Source organism: Microcaecilia unicolor, chromosome 3, assembly GCF_901765095.1.
Source record: "Microcaecilia unicolor chromosome 3, aMicUni1.1, whole genome shotgun sequence".
Classification (NCBI taxonomy): domain Eukaryota; kingdom Metazoa; phylum Chordata; class Amphibia; order Gymnophiona; family Siphonopidae; genus Microcaecilia; species Microcaecilia unicolor.
The window spans coordinates 527298859-527320055 of NC_044033.1; the positions used below are offsets into that span (position 1 = coordinate 527298859).

At 43.4% G+C, this 21197-nt stretch overlaps 1 protein-coding gene across 1 annotated transcript in view; it reads left to right on the plus strand.

Annotated features, from left to right (window-relative positions):
• CEP57L1 (centrosomal protein 57 like 1) overlaps window positions 1–21197 on the plus strand; it is a 35774-nt gene that overhangs the window by 5067 nt on the left and 9510 nt on the right. Inside the window, exons 2-7 of the mRNA XM_030195665.1 lie at window positions 2330–2498; window positions 6780–6959; window positions 10851–10972; window positions 14926–15042; window positions 16415–16492; window positions 20686–20778. Of these exons, the coding sequence (XP_030051525.1) occupies window positions 2330–2498; window positions 6780–6959; window positions 10851–10972; window positions 14926–15042; window positions 16415–16492; window positions 20686–20778 (759 nt within the window). The remainder of the gene's footprint in view (window positions 1–2329; window positions 2499–6779; window positions 6960–10850; window positions 10973–14925; window positions 15043–16414; window positions 16493–20685; window positions 20779–21197) is intronic.

Sequence of the window (21197 nt, forward strand, 5' to 3'; positions counted from 1 at the left end):
GGCTTCCCACCCTACTTAAGGAATGCTTTGGTACATTCCACTAGTTCATGGATTCATCTGCTGCAAGTGACAAGGAAGGTAAAATTATGTCTTACCTGATAATTTTCTTTCCTTTAACGCAGCAGATGAATCCAGGATCCCTCCTTAGTTCAGCCGACGTTTTTTTCATTTTCCGCGCAGTGTAGCTAGTTTTTCCTTCCGGGTTCTCTTTTGCAGAGTTCAGACTGATATGGAAACACGGAAAGGATTCCGATTTCTGGATCAAGTTGCAGTTATTTTGAAGTTCTTATTTGGTTGTTATTGGTTTCATATTTTTGGCCTTGGCAAATGCTTACGAATGACGTACTCACTGAGGAAGGAGCTGGCCGTCTGGCATCACTGCCGTTAGTTTGTTTATCTCTATCTCCACCTGCTGGTAGGCGGACTTAACCCACTAGTTCCTGGATTCATCTGCTGCGTTAAAAGGAAAGAAAATTATCAGGTAAGACATAATTTTACCATAGATAATAATGTGTTGAAATCTAGTGTATTAGTTTCGGGATATAATATCACCTTCTGGAGGTGGAACAATATATTGCCATCATTATTGAAGTACTAGTAAAAGAGGCATATTTCAGAGCAAATGAAACGAGCGCTAGCAAGGTTTTCGTCGCCAACACCCCCCCCCCCCTCCCTGGCCACCCCCTTCGTTGTTCTGCCATTGCTCCGCCCCCAACGTCATGACGTTTGACGCGAGGGCGGGGCCCGGAGCGATTTCCCACCCCGCCTCCCTCCCTGTCAACCCCTTCGTTGTTCTGCCATTGCTCCGCCCTCGAGGGCGGGGCCTGGAGCGATTTTGGTGGCTTCACCACCACGAACCTTCGAACCTTTTTGAAGGAAGTCAGGGCTTGGCTTCACTGACGTCAGTGTCCTCAGAACGTTGAGGGTGAGTTTTATTATAGTAGATTCTAAACATTTGTATGCAATAATGCACACAAGCTTGGGCGCCTAAGTTATAGAATTGCCCTTTATGTGCTTAGTCACCTGGATGGTAGTTCCTCAGTTTCCCAGGACCAAAGTCCACCACCCTAACCACTAGGCCACGCCAACGCTTCCTTTAGTTTTTAACAGGTAACATTAGAATACCTTTAATATGAGTTTGTGTTGGGAAAATTCAGTGACTCAGATACGTGTACATGAGGGATTACACACTCCTTAGGCTCCATTGGGAGTTGACCTTCCTTTTTTACTACTCTCTCTTCTGGAAGTCTCCTAAGTTCTGTTGTCTTAACGTTACTTCACACGCTATTCTAGAGCTTTAGTCTCATTGAGCTCTCTCTTCGTGAGCGTGCTTACATCTGTCTTTTGGACTGTACCTCTAGCGCTGAAAGCATAGGGGCTTTAGGACATACCATGTTGTCCAAGGGCTACAATTATAATATAGACTACAGGCTGACTTGGCCACAGTTCTGCAGTGGTACTCTGTAGACAGTCAAGTTTGTATGGCTGACAGTTGGGAGATATTTTGATTGCTTTGACTGTAAGTCACTGAGCTTTGTGGTCTTAGCGTCTGCTAAATTTAGTAAATTAAATGAAGTAACTCAGTGGCATTTACTCACCGTCCATGAGGGCCACAACCGAGTCAGGTTTTCAGGATATCCCTTATGAATGTGAGAAGAAATTTGCCTCCATGGAGGCAGTATGCTTGAAATCCCATACATATTCATTAGAAATATCCTGGGAACCTGACCCCTTGGTAGCTCTCGAGGACTGGGAGTGAGTACCACTTGCTTAGTGAATAGTGAGGTGGGCTTGATGATTAAAGGTAAAGAAGGATGTTGGCTATAGCTGAAGTTTAATAAAAGTGGTCAACGTGTACAACTAGTTGGTCAAATATCCTCAACTATAATACTGTAGGGAGGGTCAACCAAGCAGACTGGGTGAGCAATTTGCTATATGAATGGTGCTGTATGTGCATATGGACTTTATCTTTTTTTTTTCCGCATTTTCTTTCCCTTGCATCTTTGTGCTCTCATCTGATCTGTAAAATGGATTGTCAGGAGAGATTAACCTCCTCTGGATTGTGAGGTCCACTGTTGGCCTACAGATGTTCTGGGCCAGGAGAACATTGGATTGAAGGAGAGAGGCCTATTCCTGATGGCTTCTTGATTTTATTAGCGTTTGTAGATAGTAAGCTGTATTTCTGTGCTCCATTATGGGACATTTAAGCACTAAATGAAAGCTGCAGAAATACCTGCTAATGGCAGTGATGTATGCTTTGAACCAGTTGTCATTATGTTATATTTAATTCCTTTCTCTCCCTCCCCCCCCCCCCCCCCCATCTCTACAGAGTATGGATTCAGAGTTCAACAGTTTTGTGGGGAGTTTCCATCAACCTCCAAACAGAATTTCTCTTACGAACTTCACCAACTACAAGTGTTCTCAGAACTCAGAGCTAATTGGTTTGAAAAGTCAAGTGGGAGCCACTTCTGACCTGTCTTCTGCACCAAATACTAAAGGTGATGTAAACGCATAAGGAGAAAAAACAAAATATAAGTGCAGCAGTCTAGAGCTTCCATCCTGTATAACTGAGAATAAAGCGACTTAGGTCTTTTGAAGAAGGCCTCTAGACAAACTTCTTCAAGCTGCAACCCCATGATCATAGCTGCAGCAACTGTTGTGACCCACTCCTAGGTATGAAATAATGACGCATCTATATAGTGCCTGCCCAGCTCCTGACTGACAGTTTGGGGAGTTACTGTAGACGTAGGTCAAGTTATTTGATATGTGTGCATGTGTAAATGAGAGAAGGAACCTGTACTTAGTCTTGCAACCACAAACTTTCCTGTTTATACCTATGGAGACAACCACACAAGGTGGAGGAACACACAGTCCCTACTTGCATCAGCAAGGGAGAGTCCAAGGAGTAGGGTGGATAGGTTCGTCCAAAAAACCGAGGGAGATGCTATTTGAAAAAGGTGTTCTTTATTGAAACAACTTCAAAAGACTCGACACAACTGCTGTGTTTCGGCGTAAAACGCCTGCTTCAGGAGTCTTGTAATATTCGTTGTGCAAGGGTTGATAACGTGTCCAACATCACAAACGAGTTTAAATGAATGAGGTTATCAATAGAAATCAAACAAAATAAAACATGGAAAAGAAAATAAGATGATACCTTTTTTATTGGACATAACTTACCGTATTTTTCGGACTATAAGACGCACCGGACCATAAGACGCACCTAGGTTTTAGAGGAGGGAAATAGGAAAAAAAAATTTTCCTTTTTCCCTCCTCTAAAACCTAGGTGCTCCGGTGCGTCTTGTCCGAGTTTTGGATCGCCCTCCCCTACTTACGTGACGCGATGTTCCCTGGTGGTCTAGTGACGTCGGGGCAGGAAAGAGCCCCCTCTTTCCTGCCCAGCGCGCTGCTCTCCGTGCTCCTGACTGCTTCTAGACGGTCTCGGCGAGATTCAGGAAGCAGTCAGGAGCACGGAGAGCAGCGCGCTGGGCAGGAAAGAGGGGGCTCTTTCCTGCCCCGACGTCACTAGACCACCAGGGAACATCGCGTCACGTAAGTAGGGGAGGGCGATCCAAAACTCGCTACCTTCGGACTATAAGACGCACCCCCCATTTTCCTCCCAAATTTTGGGGGAAAAAAGTGCGTCTTATAGTCTGAAAAATACGGTAATACATTTCTTGATTAGCTTTGGAAGGTTGCCCTTCTTCGTCAGATCGGAAATAAGCAAATGTGCTAGCTGACGAAGAAGGGCAACCTTCCAAAGCTAATCAAGAAATGTATTAAGTTATGTCCAATAAAAAAGGTATCATCTTATTTTCTTTTCCAAGTTTTATTTTGTTTGATTTCTATTGATAACCTCATTCATTTAAACTCGTTTGTGATGTTGGACACGTTATCAACCCTTGCACAACGAATATTACAAGACTCCTGAAGCAGGCGTTTTACGCCGAAACACAGCAGTTGTGTCGAGTCTTTTGAAGTTGTTTCAATAAAGAACACCTTTTTCAACTAGCATCTCCCTCAGTTTTTTGGACGAGCCTATCCACCCTAATAGCTGTGAATGAACTTCTTTCCTTCCACTAACTTGGCTGCCTTCCTTGGTTTTAGAGAACCTGACTGGTCTTTCGACCTTCAGTACCTAGAATAGGGCCTTGCCTAATAAAAAAGGATCAGACAGTATATAAATATAGCACCATTCAGCATCCATAGTCTCTGTTCACTGAAGCTTTCTCATTCGGGGTGAATTTCTTACCACTGGTCAAAATTACCTATCTGATCAGTGCATACTACTTCTTGGAAAGAAGACCATACCTTTGTTATTCAGTATACCTGATACTCCTCCTCCTGGCATAGGCAAATGTATAAACGCAGTAAATCCTGGGATATGTAAATTAGTTCAGTCTTTTTCAGAGGCTTCTTCCTGGTATGTGAATTAGATTCCTCATTTTGGAAAGATTGGCACGTTAGGAGGTTTCTCTTGCCTCCCTGGGAAGTCTTCATTGGGAAATCTATCTTATATGTACCCTTCTCCACTGCCCAGCAAAGTTTAAAAAGGCATACCCTACCGATCCAACATAAATGCCTGATCTCTGCAACACGACAAAACTAAAGTACGTAATGGACATAACACAACTCTTCCATTATACGATGCCCTAATGTGGATGTGCCACATGAACTTTATCTTACCACAACATCACTTTATATTTGTTCACACCGGAGTCTGCAAACGCCTCTCCGGTATTATGTAAGCCACATTGAACCTGCAAATAGGTGGAAAAATGTGGGATATAAATAAAGTGATTTGAGTGGTAACTGCTGTTCTGTGCAGGTTATCTTTATGTCTTTGCTTAGGGTTCTGACTAGTGCTTGTCCCCATGGCATCTTAAAAGCACAGAAGTCACGTCCCTACTGTTTTCAGATGAAGCACTCAGATTCTATTGGTTTGTCTCCACCATCCATCCACCACCCTTTCCATAAAGAAATATTTCCTGTGTTTGTGCTTTATCCTGTAGGCTCCATTACTTCGGAACAAATTACGTCCCAGTATACACATTTGGAAACCTGTCTTAGAACATTTAAACCAACTTTGAAGACTTATTATTTTGGTCAGATGTTTCCCACTGGTTGATTCTCTTACCCCATATATGCGTGTGGATTAAGCCTCACAGCGTGCTCCGCATTGCTGTTCTATGAATTGCTATCCTGGCGTGCTTTTTTACTGCCCATCCTTCCTACTCTATTTTGATTTAATATTAAGAGTTTCCCTAGTTACCTTCATCCCCTGATATATTTTAACTTACTTGTAACTTAGGTATCCTTGTTTATGAGTCCCATCTGGATGCTTGCCTTGATGATTTAATTTTTTTAAACCTCTTAAGACTTTTAGCTTAGATTTGCAACATAAAAAAAGTGAAATGTAATATGCTACAAGGAGGTCAAATATGAAGCAATATGTCTCCTAGTTCTAAAGCTTCCTCTCCTTTGCAAGGGGTTCATTAATACTGTTCCTTTATTTAAACGTCTGTATCCTATCTCCCTTCTTCCTCGTCTTCTTTACGTAGACATATGTCCTTAAGTCTCTTCTCACAGGTCTTTTCATGCAGACCCTGCACCATTTTTGCTTGCTTTCCTCTGGACTACCTCTTGTTTTATTGAAGTACAGCCTACAAAACACATTATGTTTGAGGTGAGGCCTCACCGATGACATGTACAGAGACGTTGCCTTTGCCTCTTTTCTGCTGGTTATACCTTTCTTAATGGAGCCTAGCATCCTTCTGACTTTGGACACCATGATATGTTCTGCTACCTTTAGGTCCTTACACTTTTACCTTGTGCACAGACTAGACGAGAGACCTTTCTAATGTAGTCCACCCCCAGACTGTTAGTTTATTCATTAGTCTCCTAACAGGAACAGTATCAAAGGTTTTGCTGGAATCCCAGTAGACCACACCTAGCATTTGCCTTTTTCTAGTTACCCAATTGAATAAATCCAAATTATTTGGTACAAACTGCTTCTGTAAAATCATGTTGCTTCAGTGCTTGCGTTCCACCATACTCTAGACCAGTGATTTTCAACTCAGTCCTCAGGGACCACCTGGCCAGTCAGGTTTTCAAGATGCCCACAATGAATATGCATAAGACAGATTTGCAATCACCTCCTCCTTTTTATGCGTATCTATTTCATTCATATTAATTGTGGGTGTCCTGAAAACCAACTGGCCAGATGGTCCCTGAAGACTGGGTTGAAAACCGCTGGTCTAGATAGACATAACGGAAAGAAACCTTACTAAACTGTTACTTTTTCCACTACTAAGCAAAGGCTTACCTGCCTTAGCTTTTCAGAAGGACTACAGCTGCTTTTCTGCAGATATCTATTAAACACATCCTTCAGTGGACCCACTAGAACCTCTCAGGCTCTCTTAAATCTTAGGATGTATCTTCGCTGGTGCCCTGGCTTTTATTTGGTTTGTTTGCAAGTTGTTCATAAAATCCTCTAATCAATGAGCAGTGCATTATCTACTCCAAGGTCATCTTCCAGGAATACCTTGGAGAAGGCCCATAGCAAATGACATCATAATGCTGCAATTGTTAAGCAACTGCATCCATTATTACATCCACAACTATTCAAAGCTTTGAGTCTTTCCCCCCCCCCCCCTCCAAAAAAGTGTGGTTTCCCAAATGAGCAATGACAAGTGATAACTGTTTTCAGAAATAATCTGACAAATCCAGTGGCAGTCTTTCTTTGTGGTGTTCTCTAACATTTTCCTCTGATTTGTAAACAGCACTGATGTTGGCTCTGAAACACTTCAGGAGAAGATCAGGGCGGCTGGAGCTGGAGCGGATGCAGGCTGAAGACAATCTAACCTGCCTGTCGAAGAATGCGGCCGAATACAAGAAAACCCTGGAGAGGGAGAAGAATGAGAATGATCTAGTTCATCAAGAAGTGGCAAAACAGAAACATGGTAGTTACCCTCATTTGGGGGGGGGGGGGGGGAGGTATTGTGTGGGATTTTATTTATTTATTTTGCCTATATTTGAAATTACTCTGTTCGGGAGTTTCCTCTAGCTCCTTTGGTCTTCTGCATCTAAAATAACCTAAAAAATAAGATAGGAGAGTTGGAGTATATAGCACTAAATGAAGAGGTAAATATAATAGTGGCCTAGTGGTTAGGGTGGTGGACTTTGGTCCTGGGGAACTGAGGAACTGAGTTTGATTCCCACTTCAGGCACAGGCAGCTCCTTGTGACTCTGGGCAAGTCACTTAACCCTCCATTGCCCCATGTAAGCCGCATTGAGCCTGCCATGAGTGGGAAAGCACGGGGTACAAATGTAACAAAAATAAAATAGATACTATTGGAGATTCTACATGGAATGTTGCTACTCTTGGAGATTCTACATGGAATGTTGCTACTATTGGAGATTCTACATGGAATGTTGCTATTGGAGATTCTATTCCACTAGCAACATTCCATGTAGAAGGCTGCGCAGGCTTCTGTTTCTCACAGAAGCAGAAGCCTGCGCGGCCACATTGGTGATCTGCAAGGGCCGACTTCTACATGGAATATTGCTAGTGGAATAGCAACATTCCATGTAGAATCTCAAATAGTAGCAACAGTGGAGGAGTGGCCTAGTGGTTAGGGTGGTGGACTTTGGTCCTGAGGAACTGAGTTGGATTCCCACTTCAGGCAGCTCCTTGTGACTCTGGGCAAGTCACTTAACCCTCCATTGCCCCATGTAAGACACATTGAGCCTGCCATGAGTGGGAAAGCGCAGGGTACAAATGTAACAAAAATAAAATAGATACTATTGGAGATTCTACATGGAATGTTGCTACTATTGGAGATTCTACATGGAATGTTGCTATTCCACTAGCAACATTCCATGTAGAAGGCTGCGCAGGCTTCTGTTTCTGTGAGTCTGACGTCCTGCACATATGTGCAGGACGTCTGACTCACAGAAGCAGAGGGCTGCGCGGCCACATTGGTGATCTGCAAGGGCCGACTTCTACATGGAATGTTGCTAGTGGAATAGCAACATTCCATGTAGAATCTCAAATAGTAGCAACAGTGGAGGAGTGGCCTAGTGGTTAGGGTGGTGGACTTTGGACTTTGGTCCTGAGGAACTGAGTTCGATTCCCACTTCAGGCACAGGCAGCTCCTTGTGACTCTGGGCAAGTCACTTAATCCTTCATTGCCCCATGTAAGCCACATCGAGCCTGCCATGAATGGGAAAGCGCAGGGTACAAATGTAACAAAAATAAAATAGATACTATTGGAGATTCTACATGGAATGTTGCTATTCCTCTAGCAACATTCCATGTAGAAGTCGGCCCTTGCAGATCACCAATGTGGCTGCACAGGCTTCTGCTTCTGTTTCTGTGAGTCTGACGTCCTGCGTCAGACTCACAGAAACAGAAGCCTGCGCAGCCTTCTACATGGAATGTTGCTAGTGGAATAGCAACATTCCATGTAGAATCTCCAATAGTAGCAACATTCCATGTAGAATCTCCAATAGTATCTATTTTCTTTTTGTTACATTTGTACCCTGCGCTTTCCCACTCATGGCAGGCTCAATGTGTCTTACATGGGGCAATGGAGGGTTAAGTGACTTGCCCAGAGTCACAAGGAGCTGCAGTGGGAATCGAACCCAGTTCCCCAGGATCAGAGTCCACCACCCTAACCACTAGGCCACTCCTCCACTGTTGCTACTATTTGAGATTCTACATGGAATGTTGCTATTCCACTAGCAACATTCCATGTAGAGGTCGACCCTTGCAGATCACCAATGTGGCCGCGCAGGCTTCTGCTTCTGTGAGTCTGACGTCCTGCACATACGTGCAGGACGTCAGACTCACAGAAACAGAAGCCTGCGCAGCCTTCTACATGGAATGTTGCTAGTGGAATAGCAACATTCCATGTAGAATCTCCAATAGTAGCAACAGAACCTCAAATAGTAGCAACATTCCATGTAGAATCTCCAATAGTAGCAACATTCCATGTAGAATCTCCAATAGTATCTATTTTATTTTTGTTACATTTGTATCCTGCGCTTTCTCACTCATGGCAGGCTCAATGCGGCTTACATGGGGCAATGGAGGGTTAAGTGACTTGCCCAGAGTCACAAGGAGCTGCCTGTGCTTGAAGTGGGAATCGAACTCAGTTCCTCAGTTCCCCAGGACCAAAGTCCACCACCCTAACCACTAGGCCACTCCTCCACTGTTGCTACTATTTGAGATTCTACATGGAATGTTGCTATTCCACTAGAAGTCGGCCCTTGCAGATCACCAATGTGGCCGCGCAGGCTTCTACATGGAATGTTGCTAGTGGAATAGCAACATTCCATGTAGAATCTCCAAAAGTAGCAACATTCCATGTAGAATCTCCAATAGTATCTATTTTATTTTTGTTACATTTGTACCCTTGTTTTGTGGATTGCTTGAGACAGAATAAAGAAGAAGAAGCGATTTATGTAGCCTTAACCCTTTGTCCCTGAGGAAATTGTTTTGAAACCCCGCGGAGTCGGGCGGATCCAGGGGAAGGCAATTGCTAATTGTTTCAGCAAGGCAACACAGTTCTGCTAGAGAGGCAAGAACTCACGAGATAAGTGTACAGTTTTTTTCACCTAGTATATGTAATCTTTTAAACAAATGAATAAGTGATTTTATAGCACTGTGGTGATTGGGATGCAAAAAAATATGAGCAGAGGTTGCTCTTTACCCCAAAAAAATTCAGTAGGAGTTACCCAATGAAAGAAGTGCTATGCCACGTTGTAGCAGCATTATTGACTGCAGTCACGGTGGTTTATATCTGAGGGTACTCTACACATAAAAATTATTGATCACATACGGGTGAAATAACTGTTTGTTACTACACTTACTCGCAGTAGGTGGCTTTTGAGTCCTGGTTTGTGTTTATTAGCAGTTGAATGTTACCAGAGACATTGATATTGTGAACTCGTTTTCTGCTAGTAGAATAGCAACATTCCATGTAGAATCTCCAATAGTAGCAACATTCCATGTAGAATCTCCAATAGTATCTATTTTATTTTTGTTACATTTGTACCCTGCGCTTTCCCACTCATGGCAGGCTCAATGCGGCTTACATGGGGCAATGGAGGGTTAAGTGACTTGCCCAGAGTCACAAGGAGCTGCAGTGGGAATCGAACCCAGTTCCCCAGGATCAGAGTCCACCACCCTAACCACTAGGCCACTCCTCCACCGTTGCTACTATTTGAGATTCTACATGGAATGTTGCTATTCCACTTGCAACATTCCATGTAGAACTCGGCCCTTGCAGATCACCAATGTGGCCGCGCAGGCTTCTATATGGAATGTTGCTAGTAGAATAGCAACATTCCCTGTAGAATCTCCAATAGTAGCAACATTCCCTGTAGAATCTCCAATAGTAGCAACATTCCATGTAGAATCTCCAATAGTAGCAACATTCCATGTAGAATCTCCAATAGTAGCAACATTCCATGTAGAATCTCCAATAGTATCTATTTTATTTTTGTTACATTTGTACCCTGCGCTTTCCCACTCATGGCAGGCTCAATGCGGCTTACATGGGGCAATGGAGGGTTAAGTGACTTGCCCAGAGTCACAAGGAGCTGCCTGTGCCTGAAGTGGGAATCAAACTCAGTTCCTCAGTTCCCCAGGACCAAAGTCCACCATCCTAACCACTGCTGTAATCACTCAAGTTGGTCAAGACAGGGTAGAATGAGGTGCCAAAATAAGAAGTAGAATTATAGTGATGCGGTGGACTCTGCTGTAGGATGGGGGAGGGGAACTGTGGTACAGAGAGACATGTTTCATCAGGTACATATCAGGCCTCATGTTCTGCTGTTCTCCACAGATACAACTACTCATCTGAATACAGCCAAAGCCCGCTGTGTCCTGCTGGAGAAACAACTGGACTACATGAGGAAAATGTTCCAGGATGCTGAGATGGAAAGGAAGATTGTTCTACAGCAACAGGTCAAATTCTGGCATTTATATCTTAGGAATTGGGTAGATGTTTCTCTGTGTGGGACAAATGTGAGCTGGCATAGCAGTTATTGAAGTGGACCACAGGTGATGACAAGGTTACATAAATATTGCCATACTGGGACAGACCAAAGGTCCATCGAGCCCAGCATCTTGTTTCCAACAGTGGCCAATCCAGGTCACAAATACCTGGCAAGATCCCAAAAAAGTACAAAACATTCTATATTGCTTATCCCAGAAATAGTGGATTTTCCCCAAGTCCAATTAATATTTTTTATTTATTTATTGCATTTGTATCCCACCTCTTTGCAGGCTCAATGTGGCTTACAATATATCATGGATAGTGGAAATGAAAGGAGAATTGACATTTAGTGTTACAGAAGTATTTTGGGTTGCATGGTAATGGAAAACATGATCAAACCTATAAATGGCAAGTGACCGACTCACCTGCAAATGCGCAGTAGAGACTTCCCTCTCTGTCCCGCCCCCGCGTCAAGACGTGATGACGGGGAAGGGGGGCGGGACAGAGAGGGAAACTGCGCTGAAGGGGAGGGCAGGAACCGCTGATGTCGCTACCGCTCCCCCCACCCCCGGAGTCGCCACCACCCCCCCTTCACCCGGCCCGGGCCGTCTCTTCGTTATTCAACTTACAGCAGTGCCGAAACAGCAGCAAGCAGCTCAGCTTCAGCTCCCGTCGGCCTTCCTTCCCTGCCTGTGCCCCGCCCTCGCCGACGTGACGTCACACGAAGGCGAGGCACAGGCAGTGAAGGAAGGCCAACGGGAGCTGCTGCTTGCTGCTGTTTTGCCGCTGCTGTAAGTTGAATAACGAAGAGAGGGCCCGGGCCGGGTGGAGGGATGGCGGCAACTCCGGGGGTGGGGGGGGGGTGCGGTGGCGACCTCGCGGGGAGGGGGAAGGAAAACACCAATATCAGCCCGTTTTTACGGGCTCAACGGCTAGTAATGATATAATGTAAGGCATTCTTAACGTTATTAGATATATGTGGGGATTTCACCTGTTTTGGTCTTTGTGGTATGTCTTGTCAAAGAGATGGGTCTTCAGCAGTTTGCGGAAGTTGGTCAGTTCATAGGTCGCTTTTAGGTTGCGTGGCAATGCGTTCCAGAATTGCGTGCTCTTATAGGAAAAGGTTGATGCGTGCATTAGTTTATATTTTAGGCCTATGGACTTTTCCTTTATGAAGCCGCCCAAACCTTTATCACATTCTCTGGCAACGAATTCCAGAGTTTAATTACACGTTGAGTGAAGAAACATTTTCTCCGATTTGTTTTAAATTTACTACATTGTAGCTTCATCGCATGCCCCCTAGTCCTAGTGGACAGGATGCTGGGCTCGATGGACCCTTGGTCTTTTCCCAGTGTGGCATTACATATGTACTTATATTCCATACACACCAATAGTTATCTTGCCAACCACTGTAAAACATAGCATCATTTAGCCTTGTAAATGTAATTGAATCAATGTAATCTCTAATGACTGTTAAATGTAAGCCAAATTGAACAAAAACTTGTTTTTGGATAATTGTGGGATACAAGTATGAATAAATAAAAATAAATATTATATAATTTATTATGAGTTTTTCTTTGGCGTTTCTGGGACATAGACTGTAGAAGTCCGTCTGACTCTGTTCTTATGTTCCATCTACTGGAGTTACCGTCGAAGCTTACTCCAGCCTACCAAATCCGTCTTGTCATTGCGGGACCCAGACCGTAAAAGTCTGACCAGCACTGTCCTTGGTTCCAGCTACTGAAGTTGCCATTGAAGCCCTTTCCAGCCTATCCTAAACTGGATTGCCATATACAGACACAGCCTGCAAAGTTTGCCTAGCATGAGGCCGCAGGGCAGTAGGAGAAGCCAGGAAGAGGAGGATGTAGAGAAGGCTGAGTGATTAGACCCTGGGAGGACAGGAGAAATGAGTGATCTAGTACTGAAGTGAGCTTACTTGTCCACTTCCCTCCTCTGCCTGTCAGTCAAAAAGCCTGTTTAGAAAGAAATCTTTAGGACTCCCCAGAAGAGGAGAGAAGCCTGGAAGGCAGATGATCTGCAAAGTTAAGCGGTCCTTTTTTAGCTTGATTTACCTCCAAATCAAATGCCACATCAATTTATAGTCATTGGTTGTACAGTATTTATTTATTACATTTGTACCCTACGCTTTCCCACACATAGCAGGCTCAATGTGGCTTACATAGTAAAAAAAAACCCAAAAAACAATACAATTTCTGTAAGAGAATATTACAAGCTGTAATAAACATTACTAATACTCACCTCGCAATACAACACGAACAGATTCACCACCATTGACACACCAAAACTGAATCTTCCAATTTCGGACACCCTAAAAATTCTTGGAGTTACCATTGGCTGACACCTAATACTTGAGAGTCACGCGAAAAACACAACCAAGAAGATGTTCCATTCAATGTGGAAACTAAAAAGAGTAAGACCTTTCTTCCCGAGAACCGTCTTCCGCAACCTGGTACAATCAGTGGTACTCAGTCATCTAGATTACTGCAATGCACTCTACGCTGGCTGCAAAGAGCAAATAATCAAGAAACTTCAGACAGCTCAGAACACTGCAGCTAGACTCATATTCGGTAAAACAAAATACGAAAGCGCCAAACCCCTACGAGAAAAACTGCACTGGCTCCCACTCAAAGAACGTATCACGTTCAAAATTTGCACCCTAGTTCACAAAATTATTCACGGAGACGCACCAGCCTACATGTCAGACCTGATAGACTTACCACCCAGGAATGCTAAAAAATCATCCCGTACATTCCTTAATCTTCACTTCCCAAATTGTAAAGGTCTCAAATACAAACTAACGCATGCGTCTATCTTTTCCTACCTGAGCACACAATTCTGGAATGCGCTACCGCGAAACCTAAAAACGACCTATGAGCAAGCCAACTTCCGAAGTCTACTGAAGACCCATCTCTTCAACAAGGCATACAACAATGATCAACAAATGTGAATTCCTGTACACACATGCAGAATTTCCCCTACAATATTTGCTTGCCAAACTACTATCATGTTTTTCATTATCATATTACCCAAGATCTTCTACTATTACTAAATGTACATTTTCTTTATAACTCTTATATATTTCTTAAATATCTCTTACAATGTTTGCTTGTTAAAATACTACCATAGTAACATAGTAGATGACGGCAGAAAAAGACCTGCACGGTCCATCCAGTCTGCCCAACAAGATAAACTCATATGTGTATACCTTACCTTGATTTGTACCTGCCTTTTTCAGGGCACAGACCGTACAAGTCTGCCCAGCAGTATTTCCCGCCTCCCAACCACCAGTCCCGCCTCCCATCACCGGCTCTGGCACAGACCCCGTATAAGTCTGCCCTCCACTATCCTCGCCTCCCAACCACCAACCTCTCTTCCACCACCCAATTTTGGCTAAGCTTCTGAGGTATCATGTTACCCAAAATCCTTCTGCTACTACTAAATGTATACTTTCTCATGTACTCTCATTATTCATGATGTATTGTAAGCCACATTGAGCCTGCAAAGAGGTGGGAAAATGTGGGAAACAAATGCAACAAATAAATTATAATGATAAGGTTTTAAGAATAAATGATTTGGATATGGGAAGGTAAGGATAGGATAGGCAAAAGGAAAGGAGATTGGGAGGGGTATGGTATGGAAAGATGGAGAAGAAAGGAGGATGAGTATGATAAGATTTGGGAGAAGGTCAAAGGTATGCTCAGAACTCCGTATTTTTTAAAGTTATAGTAACCTTATTTGCAGCCTCTGAGACTTATGCAGGGTTTACACAGCGTGGCTATACAAGATATGTATCAGGATGCACAGATCTCCTAACAGATGGGTTAAAAGTTTACATTTTGAAGAATCTGGCTGCTGTGCTGAGACGTTGTCATGCCAAAAGTTCATTTTGTCTGTTTTACAGACCTCGCTTGTGAGAGAGAAAGAACAGAACCAGGCAGAAATTCAGGCAAAACTGGACAAGCTTGAGCTCTTGGAGAAAGAATGCCATAGACTGACAGCCACTCAGGTCCTCACAGAGGTAGGTCACTCAGCCAGGGCACACAGGTGTTCGCAGGCTGCGCAGCTCTTGCAGGATGCTTGCTGAATAAGCTGAGCACCAATGAGTGTCTATTTTTATGACTTTTAAACTAAAAAATACGACAACATTGATGAAAGCAGGAAAAGATGATCCAGGCCATCCTTAAATGCTAGATTTTGTCGCCTGTAGCTAATGACATTAAACAGAGGAGGCAGTATCTGTTGGAGTTCCCCAGGGATCTGTCCTTGGACCCCTTCTCTTCTCAATCTACACCTCCTCCCTAGGCTCACTGATCTCATCTCATGGTTTTCAGTATCATCTTTATGCTGATGACACCCAGCTATACCTCTCCACACCAGACATCACCACGGAGACCCAGGCCAAGGTATCGGCCTGCTTATCCGACATTGCTGCCTGGATGTCCAACCGTCACCTGAAGCTGAACATGTCCAAAACCGAGCTCCTCGTCTTTCCACCTAAACCCACCTCTCCTCTTCCTCCACTCTCCATCTCAGTTGATAACACCCTCATCCTCCCCGTCCCATCTGCCCGCAACCTCGGAGTCATCTTCGACTCCTCCCTCTCCTTCTCTGCGCATATCCAACAGACTGCCAAAACCTGTCGCTTCTTCCTCTTCAACATCAGCAAAATTCGCCCTTTCCTATCTGAGCACACCACCTGAACTCTCGTCCACGCTCTCATTACCTCTCGCCTTGACTTCAACTTACTCCTCACCGGCCTCCCACTTAGCCATCTATCCCCCCTTCAATCCGTTCAGAACTCTGCTGCACGTCTCATATTCCGCCAGAACCGATATACTCACATCACCCCTCTCCTCAAGTCACTTCACTGGCTTCCGATCAGATACCGCATTCAATTCAAGATTCTCCTCCTCACCTACAAATGCACCCGGTCTGCGGCTCCTCACTACCTCTCTACCCTCATCTCCCCCTATGTTCCCGCCCGTAACCTCCGCTCACAGGACAAATCCCTCCTTTCAGTTCCCTTCTCCACCACTGCCAACTCCAGGCTCCGCTCATTCTACCTTGCCTCACCCATTGCCTGGAACAATCTTCCTCAACCCCTATGCCAAGCCCCCTCCCTACCCATTTTCAAATCTCTGCTTAAAACTCACCTCTTCAATGCTGCTTTCGGCACCTAACCTTTTGTGCAATATAGTATTCCCTATCAGACGGACTCTATACTTGTTTTTAGTTTGTACACCTGTCTTTTAGATTGTAAGCTCCTTGAGCAGGGACTGTCCTTCCATGTTGAATTGTACAGCGCTGCGTAACCCTAGTAGCGCTCTAGAAATGTCAAGTAGTAGCAGTATGTGTTATGAATAAATGTATGTCCAAACCACCTCTTTTAGAACAAGATCAGCCAGCTGACAGAGAAACTCAGTGAAGAGGAGCATCAACGGAAGCTAATCCAGGACAAAGCTGCCCAGGTAGGAGACACGTATGTCCTGGAATACCTGGGGGTCAGGCCTCCTCCCGCAATCCCCCCTCTCCCCATGTTATACCCAAAAGCAGTGAGAAGAAACTGCGGCCTTCTTTCCTCAGCTGAATATTGGTCCATAAAATGCTAAGCTTTATTCACAGGCTAAAAATACAGCTAGAGTTCTCTGCAGAAACACATTGAGAGCTGATGTAAGTCTATCTTGCTAACCTTTTGACATATTCAATATTTACTTCTACAGTGACTTGGCATTTTCTGGTTTTATACCTTTTTTTTAAAGTCTTTTCCCTTTCTTCCCTGTTCTCGCTGGTAGCTCCATGTAAATAGAGACCAAGCAGCCACATGCAGACAATCCTAGATGTAGACTCCTGATTTGTTACATCAGCAGCCTTATGACATCAGTGACGTAATTATGAGCTCATCACTGTACTGGACAGACCCTATCTTTTAGCTCTTGGCAGCGAGTGCCTTGCTGACTGTGTTCACCTTCAGAAACATCTCTGATATACGCTGGCTACAGGGCTCCTGTAACTGTAGTTATCTGGGATGTGCACTTTCCTTTTTTTTTTTCATTAGTTTTTAAATGGTACAATCCAACAAAGGACTTTCAAAATGGAAATTACAAACACAATATCAATAACCGATAACCTAGGTGACTTCAAGGAGCTGCCCATACCTGGATAAGGGCCCCACAAGGCTTCCCTATCCCCTGCCCGCTCCCCCAACCCCTTCCAACAGTCATAACAGTCTGATCACTAAAAAGCAACCTGTTCAAAAAGGCATACCACAATGATCTAGCCTAAATTCCAGATAACAAAACTTATACCAGAACTGGACAAAATTGAACCCTCGATACTTGATTTCTTAATTTACCCTGTCACCATTGAACTTTAACGCAATACTACTCTGTATTTCTCATTCCGATAATGGCAATCGCCACTACGGCATAATGTAAGCCACATTGAGCCTGCAAATAGGTTGGAAAATGTGGGTTACAAATGTAACAAATAAATAAATCGCATAAACAATTAGAAATCCAACTAGCCCACATCTCGAGAACTGGTGCTACATAGAAATGAAGAATATATTAATTAGGATTTCCCTAATAACATTAAACAGTGTTACTCACTAAATTACAAACTCCCAAATCCTCAGAGTTTTTTCTCATAACTCTTAAGAAATTACTCTTAATTGATGAGGGTCCCAAAAAACAAAACCTTTATTCTGGAGAGAAAGCAAACGCATGGAAATTTAAGGAAAAAAGTGGCACCCAGGGCCTGTACTCTAGACTTCAAGACCAAAAAGGCTTTGAGTTGTTTAGCCGTGGCCACATCCGGAAAAATCATAATTTTTTTTCCCTTAAAGTTTCATAATCAACGCCTTATCACTCTCATTTATAACAGTTACCAAGAGGGCAGCACATGTTTCTCTATCACAGAAAAGCGAGGATATGCACTTCGGATTCATATTTCCCTGATTATATATATATATATATATATATATATATATATATATATATATATATATATATATATATATATATACATGCTTCAAATTGAGCAGGCAACTTAATTGCTTAACGAGGCAATCTGCATCAGTAATTGACTGCTAACAACCAGTTATTAGTGTTAATTAGCCTTAATTAGGATTTATGCATGGTCGTATTCTATAATGATCCGTGCATAGATCCTACTGCGCATAAACCCAAGGGGATGTGACCAGTTTCGTTGGGGGGGGGGGGGGGACACACGGCATTCCCAGAATTTACGCGTGTAATTAGAGTATGGGGGAAGCATTCTTAATTTCGGTGTGCAGATTTGCACCACAAATTAGGTTTGATTCCTGGCCGTAAGCACTGTTCTTTAAACCATTCCTAACTTTAGAATAGAGGAGTATCCTAATGGTTAGTGCAGTTGCCTGAGAACCAGGGGAACTGGGTTTGGTTCCCACTGCAGCTCCTTGTGACTCTAGGCAAGGCACTTAACCCTCTGTTGCCCCAGGTACAGAATAATTATATGTAAAGCATTTTCATTGGTATTAGTCCCATCCTCTATCCCTCAAAGTTGAGTGTATTAGTTCCTGTGCACACTCATGAAAAGTCTCACAAATACACAATCAAACACACAAGCATTTTTCTAATACTTTATCCTAATGAACAAGATATAGAAGGGTTTGATGACAAAATTGGACTCCAGGGAAAAGTTCTAATTCTGGGATTAAAGGATTGTTTTTTTTTTTTTTTTTTTGAAACCTTTATGGAGGTAATTTTATGAAGTCATTTTCAAATGTATGTGGTCGCTCCATTTCTGGTAGAAGAAACGTCTAAGGTCCTAGGAATTAATTTGGACTCTTCGTTGTCATTTGAGCCGCAGATAAATAACTTGAGCTTAAACGGCTTCATTTGACTCAATCTTACTTTTATGAGGAACATTTTGTCTTACTGGCCCAAATGTTGATTGTACCTCATCTGGACTATTATAATTCACTGTACTTAGGCTTGACATCAGAATTGCAGAAACAATTACAACTCATTCAGAACACAACAGCACAGCTGATTTTTCTACTTAAAAAAATATGATAGTGTTTCTCAGTCACTAATAACATTTCACTGGTTTCCTATACAGGTCTGCATAAGTTTTGTTTTTCAGATTTTTTGTGGCTGCAAATCTGAATATGTGGTTAATTTGTTGAAAGACTATTATCTAGATGTTTTTCTGGAGGTTGGGAGGCGGGGATAGTGCTGGGCAGACATACGGTCTGTGCCAGAGCCGGTGGTGGGAGGCGGGGATGGTGCTGGGCAGACTTATACGGTCTGTGCCAGAGCCGGTGGTGGGAGGCGGGGACAGTGCTGGGCAGACTTATACGGTCTGTGCCAGAGCAGGTAGTTGGGAGGCAGGGCTGGTGGTTGGGAGGCGAGGATAGTGCTGGGCAGACTTATACGGTCTGTGCCAGAGCCGGTGGTTGGGAGGCGGGGTTGGTGGTTGGGAGGCGGGGATAGTGCTGGGCAGACTTATACAGTCTGTGCCCTGAAAGCACAGGTACAAATCAAAGTAGGGTATACACAAAAAGTAGCACATATGAGTTATCTTGTTGGGCAGACTGGATGGACCGTGCAGGTCTTTTTCTGCCGTCATCTACTATGTTACTATTGTATTCTCCCATTTAAAGGTCTGCGTTTTAAGCAACTATTTAATTCTTTATTCTGGAACAATTTACTTATGAACATCAAAGAAGGAGGAAAGTATCTTCTTTTTTTTTTTTAATTTGTAGAAGGCTTTATTTTGAGAAACATTAAAGAGTCAAATAATACACAGCCATTTACATAGGCAAGTTAAACCTATATGTAAACCTTACAATAGCGCATGTACTTCCGAAACAAAGAAACATTATATTAAACTCTCAATGCAAGAAAGTTCACTAACAAGGTACTTTTAGTACTTGTAACAAGGTTTTTCCATTACACCTCCCCATCTTCCAAGCAGGAGTGAGGAAGTTAGTGGGGTGCCTCCACCGCCAATGCTAGCACTGCCCGAGCATGCTCAGTTCATGCACAAATTGAACATGCTTGGAGAGTGCAAGTGCTGGTGGCTGGAGGCACCGCGCTGACTTCCTCACTCTTGAGGCAGTACGAGGCGGAAGAGGATGACTCAGGGAGCGGGTTTCTTCGGATGGCAAGGCTTCATCTACCCCACCAGCCATTGAACAGATAGTGCAGGTTTGGAGGGGGTCTGAGCCCATTCTCTCTCTCATATGTACACCCCGCCGTTGCCCATTCTCTCTGTCTCATATGTGCCCCCCTGTGCCTTCACTCGTTCTTTCTTTCTTGTTTCTCCCTTTACCTTCACCCGTTCTCTCTCTCTCGTGTGCCTTCACCCATTCTTTCATGTTCCCCCTGTGCCTTCACCCATTCTCTCTCTCATGTGGATCCTGTGCCATGAAGGCGCATGCTGTGTTATTACATACTTGCTGCATGTGCTTTTGAAATAGAAGCTGCAGAAAAGCCCCTCTCCACATCTTCAAGCCCCTGGGGATAAAGGCACACCTAGATAAAAATATCATAAAGAACTTAAGTGACTCCCACTTCATCTACGTTTTTTTTATCCCTGTATGATGCCAAGATGTAATATTTTTGTGTAGTCTCAATGCAGTCATGTGACATTTTAATCTTGTTTTTGGAGATAGCTTCAGACTGGGCTTGAAGTGAACAGAATCATGATGTCCTTGGCTTCTGCACAGAACGGACCAAAGAGGAAAGTGAAGAAGCTGTCTGGGAAGGTAATGCTCACGAAAAACACCCTTTTCCCATTTTGTACATAGATAGAATCTCTTACTATCTGATACACAGCTTGACTGATTGAGAGAGAGGGCAGCTCACAGGAGCAGAAAGAATAAAAGATACTGAAGTATCTGGAATCCAGCAGGTTGTAAGATCTGAGGCAGCATGATTGTACTCGACAGACAAATCTAGTCAGATGAAGGAGGTGTAACAACTGTAGTTTACTTGGATTTCAAGAAAGCTTTTGTTAAATTTAATTTGTACATTTATATTCTGCTAACTACAAAGTTCAAAGCGGATTACAATTGAGCAATAATTCAGTCACAATTATTAATACATACAAAAAAAGAAAATTCTGTGTAACAATTAAAGTCAACCATCTCAAATAAGACAAAATAAAATACTTTAAAACACTATC